Genomic DNA, 12,181 nt, shown 5'->3' on the forward strand with positions numbered 1-12,181 from the left:
TAAGCAAGTTGTGATGCCAGTTTGATGTCTAACAAGTCATTTGCAACTCACTTCTCTGGCCTGACTGCATGACCTTTAAGAAAAACTGACTGAATGCTTCTCTTGTGTTTGGGTTCCAACATCATACCAAGTTGAGGATATATTCTTGAGCTAAATGACTAAAAAAGGGTCATGATTTAAGGCACTGAAGCTCTTCAGTTTTCAGGATGAGCCAGCAACCATGCTCAGGTGACTTGGTCCCACAAGTAAAAGGGCTTTTTCATCCAGCATGGGCCACATTCAGTTACACAGATGCTCCAGGTTCTCATGGGTATCACAGATGTCATACACACTAACTATGCAGTTAGATGGAGACATATGCCAATGACATGCTCATTAACAAGGCAAGACCTCAGGCTCCTCTGCTTTGAGTGTGACTACCCTATGGACTGAAAGAAGAGGGAACCATCTTTAAGAATTCAGATATCAAGGTTTACATACACTATTTCCCACTATTCCCTGCAACCGTAGGGCTGACTTGCTTGTCCTGTTGTTAGGGGACAATATTGTTTGCATACATCATCCATACATGGAATCATAGAATCGTAGAATAGTTAGGGTTGGAAAGGACCTTAAGATCACTCAGTTCCAACCTCCTGCCATGGGCAGGGACACCTCACACTAAACCATGTCACCCAAGGCTCTGTCCAACCTGGCCTTGAACACCACCAGGGATGAAAGATTCACAACTTCCCTGGGCAACCCATTCCAGTGCCTCACCACCCTCACTGTAAAGAACTTCCTCCTTATATCCAGTCTAACTTCCCCTCTTTAAGTTTTAACCCATTACCCCTTGTCCTATCACTACAGTCCCTAGTGAAGAGTCCCATCCCAGCATCCTTATAGGCCCCCTATATATATGTAAATATATATCCAGATATAATCAGATATGAAGAAAGAATTGTGAAATTCCAGTACAATAAGGAAGCATCTTTTAATTCTCAGTCCCTAGGACTTACACTGCATTGTCTTTCCAGCTTTTCCCCTTATTCCTGGAATAGTCTTGCCAGTCAAATCAACACAGAAGCAATTCGTCCCATAACACTGGCGTGGAAGAAAGTCTCCATCCTCCGTACAAGAAGGAATAAAAAGATCTGATCCCGCAGGCAAGCTTTGCTTCAAGTTTTGCAGGTTTCTCCTTTGCTTCTCACAATCAGTGGGACACCTTGGACGTTTGCCTTGAGACCTTGAGCCTGGAATTTCCTTACCTGCAGTGTCCAAACACCAGCACTCTCCTGCATAGCACTGAACTTCCTCATACCTCCCCTCCTTGGTGCATGTTGGAACAAACAGATCCCTTTGCTCCACACTGCAGTCTTCAGATCCAAGTGCTAGTTTCACTACTTCACCTAAATCTTCAGCAATGCTTCTGGGGACAGAAATTGCTTGTTTAAGAAAAGTGAAGAACTCTGGTAGCTCCAAAACAGAGGAAAGGAATTTAAGCATATTCTGATTGTCCTGCAGAATTACTGTGCGGCCAAAGCTGTCCACAAGAGGTTTACTCAAAATGGAGCTCCCCTTTGATACTTCCAATGAAAATGCTTCAGCTGATTCCAGGCCTTGGCTATTATCCGTCTCTGCCACCTCTTCCTCTGGGAAAAACTGGCCAATGCTGTACTTCCCACTAGTGCCAAGTGCCCCTGTGAAGTTAAACTGAATCAAATTCCTCAAGAACCTTCCTCCAAAGAGGTTCTCTTGGAAACGCTTTGGGTTGGTGGTAAACTGCAGTGCCACTTGAGCCAGTTCCCTTGATGGGAACATCCCCGCTATGGCTTCACTAAGGGTGGTTTCTAGCCCAGGAATCTGGCTGGCATATGGGCTTTTTGCAACGGGGGATGACAATCCAGAGTCCAGAAACAGCTCCTTGAAGGAGGGAGGGCAGGGTCTTGAGAAACCAGCTAGTTTTTCTGTCTGCATATCTGGTGTAGAAAACAAATTGGGCTGACTGAAGTACCCAGCAGGGCCATAGAAGATCCTCGAGAGGGCCTGTCGCCTCTCAGAGATGCATACTTGCTCTTCACCTAGACAGAGATTTAAAAGAAAATTAAATAAATGCACATAATCATAGAATCATAAATGGTTTGGGTTGGAAAGGACCTTAAGATCATCTAATTAAAACCCCCTGCCATAGGCAGGGATGCCTATCTCTTGACCATGTCGACCAAGGCTCTGTCGAACCCCATGTTGAACACTGCCAGGGATGGAGCATTCACCACTTCTTTGGGCAACCTATTCTAGTGCCTCACCACCCTCACTGTAAAGAACTTCTTCCTTATATCTAACCTGAACTTCTGATGTTTAAGTTCGAACCCATCACCCTTGTCCTATCACTACAGTCCCTGATGAAGAGTCCTTCTCCAGCATCTTTGTAGGCCCCCTTCAGACAATGGAACCTCCAAATCCTGTAACTGTGGCCAACTTTCAAGCATTCTTGGCAGAAACCACATAAAAGTATCATTTAACTTGTCTCTAGTTCCTCAACTATGCACCTTGCACATGAGGAAATCTGAACTGTTGTTAAATATGGTCTATAACTAAAATTCTTCAGTCAAGACAGAAAATGAAAGGAAATATTCCTTCACTGTGTCTGAGTATTCTGCTCTGCGGCCTTTGCCTGTTTCTATTGTTGCCCAGTGTAAATCCTCATTCCTGTTCCTGTGGCTGAAAGAACAAGTAAAGGCTTTTCCAAATACTTCAACTCCCTGGTAGGATGCCGGCTTCTAATGAAAACCTCCAATGATCCAGGTGCAATATGTGAACCTAAGAAAGAGAAATTTACTGCAGAAAAACAGGAAGGTATTTTAATCAATGCCCACTCAGGAGGAATTTATGGAGGCTTCCTACCTAGGTCTTAAGTTTCATTACAACAAGTGCTCATTACAAGAGGTTTGAAAACAAATTGGTGAATTTAGCAGTAATAGAGTGCTAAGAACCAGATGGCATTTAGAAATGAGTGCTAACAGTAAAAATACAGAGTTTCAACAAAAAATAGTCAAATGCCAAGGTTCTGAGGGTACCAACAATACCACCCATATTCTAGGCCAAGCTATGTCAAAAGCATATCTGCATCCAGCCCATCTGTATGTTCGCACATGGACAGCAATGGCTCCAAGTTAGGACTGAACACATGACTGAAGGAGAACATCTGAAAACGTCCGCTGAAGGCTCAAAGGACATCAAAAAGGAAAGACTTGATAGACATAAAGGCATTGAGAAACAAATAGAGAGGATGGCTGGGGGCACTGGCTGGATCTCCAGAACACAGGCAGCAGCTTGAATCCTGTGCCACACGGTTACCTTGCCTTGTAAAGTAGGAGAATTATAGAGAAAAGGTGCAAAAATACTTTGAGGACAGAAAAGCTGTTCCACTAGGAGAGACTACTCAGCTTGGACAAAATAAATAATGGTAAAGGTCTTTAAAAACCAGGATTCTTCACATCATTCAGAATAGACACCTGTTATTCAGTGTTTCTCACAGTATAGAAATAAGATTAGGTCAGAAGTAGAGCACATAATTATGACCATGAAATGTATTGCCAAAGGATGTTTGAAGGGATAAAAGGTTACAGGGCATTTAGGCAAATCCCTGGAAGATGATTTCATGGGGCAGTAGTGAACACAACGACCTGGATTCAGCCTCCAGTTTGAGGCCTTGCCTGCCTGCAGGGGATATAAGGAAGCTATATGCACTTCCCATGTTGCTCACTCTTTCTCCCTAAGCATCACTGCCGTCCTTTGCCTCCCTTGAGCTCACCCACCTCATCCCCATTTACTCCACATCAGGCAATATGATAAGGCAGTCATAAATCCTGTTAATAAGTAAGGATAAAAGCTGGAAATCTTAAAAGCTGCTAAAATAGATGAGGAAGTAATCTGCGGCTCTGTGATCAGCACCTTCCTCACTCCTCCTTTCGCACCCTTGTCCTGCTCTGCAGTTCCTGGCTGGGGCTCAGGGTCCCTCACAGTGGTTCCTTTGTAAAGGCATTTTCTGCAGGATAGGCCCCTTCTGTTTTCAGTGCTGGATCTTAGTAAGAGGGATGAAGAGCATTCCTCTAGGGATCAATAAGTTAGGGTAAGCCACAGTCTCACAAGTAGGCTAATATGAAACAAATGTAGGATCATGCTCTTTAAATGTTCTCGCCTCCTACCCACTGCTGAACCAAATCAAAGCAGAGTGAGAAGGAGTAAACAGAAAAGCTTTGCTGGGGTGAATTTACTGCAAAAGGTCTGAAAAGAGGCACATCCCTCTCAGGATTACCTGGTGCCTCGGGTCATGGGGGTACCCAACGTGCTACCCACACCTCCATCTCCTCCTCCTCCTCCAGTCTTCACACTGATGACTGCGAGAGCCAGAGATATTAAAGAGAAATAAAGCAGCAGAACTGAAGACACGCACATGGCATGGAGCTGCCTGAACACAGACTGCGGCTATAGCCTCATGAGATAACCTTCTCAGGAGTCAGCCTGCAAAACCTCTGCAGAGATGTTTCCCTGCTTACATTTCCTAAGTCCACCAATAAAAGCTGCAAGCAGCCTCAAGTCATTGCTCTCCCCTTTCTCTCCCCCCTCAGAAAATCATCAGGAGGGCTCAGCAAAGCACATTCAAAGAGCAAACAACCCATCCCAACATATGGTGAGGCCCCTTGGAGGGCTCTCTTGCAATATCCTTGGTGATCAGCCTCGGAGGCATGTTAATGCTTTCATTTCACAGTAAGCCCCTCTGTGCCCAGAGCACTCCGAGTGACTTGGAGCCTGACACCCACATTGGGCTCCTTCTTTAACTGCGTGGTAAGACTGTGTGTTGTAGACAGAGCGTTACCTTCCCCAAAGGCAGCCCCTGTGTTAAGACCCTCTGCCCCAGCCCTCCAGCGCAATCCTGAGGATTTAGGTAAACACTCTGGAGTGAAGGTTTTTAGCTTTCCTCCTCCCCTCTGGCCCTTGGACATTTCTGCTGTCATTTCCATTTGGGGCATTGATTTGATGGCGTATTCTTCTTGAAACCTCTGGAAGCCCAAACCCATACACCTCTTCTGAATTGTTTGGGTTTTTTTACCTGGATTTAACAACTTTCATGGCTAAATATGCAGTGACAGAGATGAGAAAGAAATGCTCAGGATGAGAGATGCCTTAGAAATTCCACAGCATTCCACCAAAGGAAGGAGGCAAAACCTAAAACCACCATCACCGTTTTCCCTGTACCATCCTACATATTCTGGCTTACTGCCCCAGGTCCTCGACCCAAGAGACAGATGTCACAGCTGCAAAGAAAAACCTTGCTGTATGTAAAACTGAAGAAAGGACATGAAAGGAATGTGACATTTAAAGATTTATTAGAATGTGGCTCTTAACCCCAGGTTTGAATGGCAGGTTTGGACACCAGAATCTGCCAGTGCTGAGAAGGGTAATGGTCCTTTGGGTTTCTTTCTACAGACACCAGGAGATGATCTTATTTTTCCTTCTCCAAACCGCATACATACCACAGGCGGGAGGCTGTCCCCGTCTCTTTGTGCCCTGGATCTCTTGTCCTTTGGTGTCAGCACACCAGCACTGTCCTCCCTGCTGGCACTGCACTGGCGTGTAGCCCCCATCAGCATCACACGATGGCACATAGACGTGCTGGTAGCGCAGGGCTGCATACCGCTCTACTTCACACTTTGAGGGGCCTGGAAGAAAAACAGGATGTGATAAGGAGGCAATATTTCTCAGTGTTAAAGTTTCAGAGAGAGAAAAATAGGAAAAGAGAAAAATAGGGAGAGAAAAGATAGGAAAAGAGAAAAATAGGGAGAGAAAAGATAGGAAAACCACTTTGATTTCCTGACTATTTTCAGTGCCAAGTATCAGCCCCAAATGCAAATTCTCCATCCTCTTCTCCCCTGGAGAGCTGGCCCCAGTGTTTTCTACTGTAGGTGTTCTATGCTGAAAACTAAACACAAAATAAAGCCTCAACACATTTTTCAGTCATAGTGGCAGGCATGGTAGCATCTTCTCTCTCAGGGAGCCATGCAGGAGGCTGGGTGAGCTCTGGCCCTTAATGCAAACACAGTGCTGGTCAACAGAGATAGATGTGCAGCTTGAGAGACTGAGATGAAGGCAAACGTCGATGTTTCTGAAGAGAATGAGGCACTGCTCCTGCAGAAGGATCTGCACATGACTGGGGAGATTTGGTCTAGGACTACCCAATTTCTTTATTGCCCTCCGCAGAGATCTGAAGACCCCATTCCTGTCAAACTGGACTTAATGGCAGAGAAGCCAAAACTCCACAAAGCAAACTTTCTCCAGTCCTACAACAGAAATCTTTCTTGTTTACGTGAACCTGCAGTCCTAAAGCCTGAACGTTTCTCACCTTCAAGAGATTTCCAGCTATGCTCAGCTACCAGCGTGAGGCAGCAAGAGCACCACATCAGAGCAACCTGTTCATCAAGGAAGCCTTCCCTAATGCCTGTGGCTTCAGGTGGCAGTGGTAAGTCACCATAGCATCCCCGTATGCGGCTGACAAACGTGGTCACATCTCCATCTTGTGGCTGTTAGAGCTTCGTCTTTGCGGGCATCCCTAGCTAGACAGAGCTTACCCAACAGCACCGTGCAGGGAAGGGGGAAGATGCTTTCCGGATTCTCCAGAACGATCAGCTTGTCTGAGAACCAGAAAACCCTTATGCCTGTGTGGCTGGAAGACTGCATCAGTGTCTACTTAATATCTCTGGTAATGCAACCGCCTAGAGAGGGCCAGGCAGCAATGTCAGAGGAAGTTGGATGGGAGGATGAAGGATCACACCAGGGGCAGTGATCCTTCATCCTTTGAACCTGGGGGTTCAAACTCTCCCCAGGCAAGGCAATTCTCTTGGTCTCTGCTGTAGGAGAAAGAAATACCATAGGCAGAGAAACTCTCTCGCATTTGCCTGTCCTGACCAGGAGGGAATAGACCCAGATCCAGAAGTCCAGCTTAATGCCGGCTAAGGCACTGCAAACTCTTGTGTAGCCTCCTGGGGACCAAGTGTGTTTTGCTCAATGGAAGATCCTTCCTACCTCTGGGTGTTCCAACATAAACTCGGGAGCATTTTCTCATGTTTTAATTGAATAAATAATCAGATCAGTCTCCACTATCTCAGGGCAAGTGGTACGGTTATTTCATGGGATTTCAACTAACGGGAACTGCAAGTGTATGGGAAAGTGCTGATCAGGTACAACCTGCTGGTAAGAAAATACAATACACAGGTTAAAGCCAGATGTAACTCAGGGATCTCGATTCTTGCACTGAACCAGTGATATTAGATGCTTTTAGTGCAGGAGACTCCTAAAGCAGCTCTCCCAATGGCAGCTGTCACATACAAGTGCCAAAACTGCCACTTTCCTTACAGAGCATCACTTGGGTGTCACTTACATCTGAACTTGCCCGAGGTAGCGAGCTGGACCCCCAGAAACCGCCGCTGCAGGATCCGGTACAAGCTGCTCTCTGTGAACATGCGGGCAGGCTCCAGTGCAGAGAAAACCGTGTCATAAACCTCATCGAGCAGCAGTTCCAGGCCTGGGAAAGAGAGGCTTTAGCACAGAGCCTGGTTCTAAGACAGACTGAAGTCACCTGCTTTACATCAGAGCAGCAGACCTGGAAGTCTATCAGGAAAGAGAAAACCAGACCTCTAAAAAGGCCAAATATGAACCGCGCAACCCACTGCTTAATGCCCAGTCACTAGCTTTATACCTTGACATCTACCAAAGCAAGCATGAAGAACATCCCACAACTGGCACTGTGCTGTGGTTTTGTTAGGTTCAGTCTGCAGTACAGTAATTGATGGAATTTTGGAAACTGATGCTAGCAAAACAAGAAATTCCCAATCGTTTTTGGTTGCATACCAAAAATCCCAGATGTGCAATAGCTGTTGTAATTGAATAAATCTTTTGAGAAAGTCTCACCCTTGTAGGAATTAAATGTTGAAGTTCTCACCTACCATCTAAATTTTAAGCTATGATGCTTTGCATTTTCCCTTTTTTAACTTTTAAAACAACCTTATCTATGGCAAAGGAGCTGGAAGTCCTCATTCCTCCTTCTTGGGTAAACCATTAATTCTTCTAAAGTGCCCCATCAATTATTAACATGCCTAAAAGTTATCCTGATGCTACAAGAGAAAAGGAAGGACCATCTGATGTCCCCACCCATGGCACGGGGGTTGGACTAGATGATCTTTAAAGGCCCCTTCCAAACCAAACCATCTTATGGTTCTACCCGAGCAAGAAGAAAACAGTTCGGTCTCCAGGCCCTTTATATTCCCCTGCCTTTGCTAACTGGACTTACTGAATAGGACACAGTTTTATAGTGTGGACATTCAGAAATCCTAATCCACCATCCCAAAAAGGACAGGATTAACTCTCAGGCACACCTCTACTTGCTGTTGATTCCTAAGGATTGAGTTTCATTAGTGAGCTCCAGCCTTTCCTATGGGCACTACACTGGTCACAGTGGTCTTACTCCTTGTAAGAATGAAACTGAAGTCCCAAAGGAATCTGAAGACTGACACTTGTTATTTGCCCTTTCCCTTGGGAATCCAAAGCCACTCAAGTTAAAGGATGAGATGCTGGAGGGTACTTACCAGTGCCTGCCAACTCCCTCCCCAGGCTGTCCGCACAGTAACAGTACCCAGAGACCTCCGGGAACGTCTCCCGCAAGGAGCTGAATGTTTGAAAAGCCCCCGGGAACCTGGAAGGGAAAGCAGCCTCCTGTCAAGAGCCTGGGGAGGGCCATCGACAGCAGCAAAGCATCATTTGTGTTTGCCTCCCAGATTCGTACAGCGAGAACGTCAGCAGAGCAGAAAGCATTACAAAAGCCTTTGGGCTCCTTGTGGCAACCAGACATGATCCAGATCGGTGTTTCAGCAGGGTAACAATCCTCCTAAATAACATTCTTTTAAACAAAAGTAGGACAACCTCCCTCCATGAAGATTTCTGACCCTTCCTCAGCAGGTACCCAGCACCTAACACTCATTTTTAATTGCATTCTCATGTTTGAAACCCTGTCAGACTAAAATAGAGGTTGGCTTACATGATATGGGTTAGTGGTAGACTTGGCAGTCCTGGGTAAAGGTTGGACTTGATGATATTAGAGGTCTTTTCCAACCTAGTTAATTCTATGATTAATATTATTACAACACCCGTTCATTAGCTCCTTCCACAAATCTGCACAGGATGGCAGAATGCCTAAACAAACAGGTTGCTTCCTCTTCCCTGCGTGGTATGTATGCTTTCTGCACCGAATTAAGCACAAAAACTGATAAAAACCTCATTAATCTTTCTGATTGTCAGAGCACGGCTCAATAGATCCAGGAGAAAGGGGTTTTTAAACATATTACAAGTAAGATTTGACTCTTACTTCTGGAGATCAATGAGGTGCTAGTTTCCAATAATATTCTAGGAACAACAGCCAGACTTAAGAAGGAAACTTAATAGGTCAGAGTTGGAGAAAACATAATAAATGTGATCTTAACTGACAGACACTGCAGGGTTTCTCCAAGCAAACAGAAGATAAGTTTTTCTAGATTCAAAGTGCCAAGTTCCAAACCAATCCTATCATTTTACAGACACATACCCTGAAATACAATAGGGTCTGGTGTCCCAGCTGCATGTGGCTTATTTGGGAAAATCTAGCAAGTGGGAAGTGGAATTTTCTGCTCAAGGCATTTGGAGAATTACTTAAGTTTTCACGAAGGAAGGACACTTGGCAGTGACAGTAATGGTGAATTAGGCCATGATCAACCAGGAGAAAGGCTAACTTGCCTTGTTCTGCAACTCTTGCCAGCAGAGCTGAAGATGTTACTGCTTCCTCAGCACACCAAAGCACAAGATGGGAATGCAGGAAGCAGCCCCTGGGAGAGGAAGGGGTTGGCAACCTCCAGTTGTCCCAGTGTTATTCCTGTCTCATAGTTTGCACATCCCTGCATAGTGCTGCTTTGCTCTGGTACTCTCTCACATCTTCAGATTAAAAGCCTACTGACTGCCTCCACTTTGGATCACCAAATCCTGCTCCACTGCTAACAATGGCATGTGAACAACAATCAAAATGTCCCACTTCAGGGCACAAAGAGACTGCTGCCAGCACTAAAACAATGCAATTTGAGATATAGATACCTAAATACCATCTTTCTATGGCCTTCTATGTACACATGGACATAAATAGCTTGGGATATTTCAAGAGCCTTCTGCTCCCTTGAATTATCATGCAGTGGCTACTGCCCAGTCAGGAATAAGATCTTTTCTCCTAGGAGAGCAATGATCCTTATAATCAAAGGCAGACCTCTGCACCAATCATGTCCTTGGAGCTCATCACCTCAGCATCAACCTGGCCTACTGGTAGGTGTCCCTGCCCATGGCAGGGGGTTTGAAACTACATGATCTTTAAGGTCCCTTCCAACCCAAACCAGTCTGCAACTCTATGATCTAGCAGATTGAAACAGGATGCAATGAAAAACTTCTTCATGCTGCTTTTTTTCATCCTCAACGTTAAGAAGCCAAATGCATAATTACACTATTTATACAGGGCAGATGTGTAGTCATATCCTGTCATTCTGGTTATTTTTGTTCCAAGTTGAGAGCACAGCTCGATAAAGTACAAACGGATACAAATTAAGCCCACACAAAGAAGAGGACAGACCTTTTCTCACCTTAGCTGGAAAACTCGCTTCCTACCACATGAGAAGTTTTCTTTTCTCAGCCTTTTTTTAATCACAGCCCTTGAGATGAGTAGAGGTAACACAAAGTGCCTCATCTATCAGACCCAGTCTAAAACAGTAGCTAAAGCAAAGATAGCTACATCTAAGTTATAGATAAATTTATAGTGTGTTATTTAATAACTATAAATAAATTTATAGTATAGTGTTCATGTGTTTCAACAAGAATTCTTGCACTTAAAAATACGGGAACGTTAAATAAAGGTAAGGCTGTGGAGCTTTTCTTCAAACTGTGAGTCCATGCACTTGGCCTCCAGCAAAGACAACTCATCACTGATTTTCAGAAGCAGGTTTGCAAGTAACCCTTTCTATGTTTCATATACGCAGCTCAAGTTATTGCTGCCTTTCCCATTGACTATTCAGAAAATAAGGGAGAAAGCCAAATCATACATAGTAGGGCAGAACCTCCAGTGAGCTGGATAAAGACACTGACACAAGGTCTTCAGCCTGATGAAGATTAGAGCAAGCCAGTAAAAAGATCCTCCTTAATTTTTGATTTGTTGATCATTCCCATCAATCTGCTACAGGGCTTCCTATATGGCTGCCCATCCAAGCAGGACCCTGGCACAGTTTGTATGAAATAAGTAACAGCACCCAAGTTGCCAGGAAAATTGGCCTATCTTTCTTTCCAAAAGTCTTCCTTTGGGAAAGCCCTGGCTCTAATTCTCCCCCTCCCCCTTTTTTTTTAACATACTAATTTATTCTGGAATATTTATGAATGTGTAAGGAACCAATCTGGGAAGGGAGTTACTGCGATATGTCTAGATTTCAAGCATCAGTCTGCAGAACCAAAGAAAGTTGCTCCACCTGCTCTACACGAACATAAAATACGAGTTTAAATCCCTGCTCTGCTATAGTCCTTTGCTGTGGAACTCATCTCTTCAATTCTGTATCCTGGCCTCCTGTTTCTGGGATGGGATAATGACATTTCAGACAGGAATAATGTAAAAATAAATACTTTAATGACCTGAGATACTCAGATATGATGGTAGCGGGTTAAGTCAATGCCATAATTAGGAAGGTAGGCAGCTGGGAGTGGAAAGATTAATTACATGATGTGGACAGAAGAAAATCCCAACCTCCCGGGTCTTTGCAGACAAACCTCCCAATGGAACTAAAAACCCTGATCATTTAAAGCACTGCTTTCTCCTCAGCAATTGCTCTCTTAGAATTTCCACACTCCACAGGCCAACCAACCCAACAGACGGATTATTTTGCTCCTGCCAAAATAACCTCTCCTGAAGCTCTGACAAATGCGCACTGTGCGCTTGGGGCCTGCCTTTCAGATTTGCTTAAATTAAGGAAGAAAATCCTCAAACCAGCAAAACTGACATTTACAATAAAACGCCTTTGCTGCGGCTGAGCCAAGACAGAATGAGACATTTCATTTACTCCACTGCCCTCCACTGGAATAAAGCGTTGACTGAGAG

The 12,181-nt window shown here is 44.7% G+C and overlaps 1 protein-coding gene across 1 annotated transcript in view; it reads right to left on the reverse strand.

Annotated features, from left to right (window-relative positions):
• Window positions 1–12,181, reverse strand: part of LOC133266489 (PHD finger protein 20-like protein 1) — a 212,559-nt gene that overhangs the window by 133,160 nt on the left and 67,218 nt on the right. Inside the window, exons 25-28 of the mRNA XM_061447707.1 lie at window positions 8,622–8,728; window positions 7,418–7,561; window positions 5,517–5,702; window positions 999–2,060 (exon numbers count right to left, since the gene is read on the reverse strand). Of these exons, the coding sequence (XP_061303691.1) occupies window positions 999–2,060; window positions 5,517–5,702; window positions 7,418–7,561; window positions 8,622–8,728 (1,499 nt within the window). The remainder of the gene's footprint in view (window positions 1–998; window positions 2,061–5,516; window positions 5,703–7,417; window positions 7,562–8,621; window positions 8,729–12,181) is intronic.

Source organism: Pezoporus flaviventris, unplaced genomic scaffold, assembly GCF_033815535.1.
Source record: "Pezoporus flaviventris isolate CSIRO_AGI_PZ_B2104156 unplaced genomic scaffold, CSIRO_AGI_Pfla_v1 ptg000007l, whole genome shotgun sequence".
Classification (NCBI taxonomy): domain Eukaryota; kingdom Metazoa; phylum Chordata; class Aves; order Psittaciformes; family Psittacidae; genus Pezoporus; species Pezoporus flaviventris.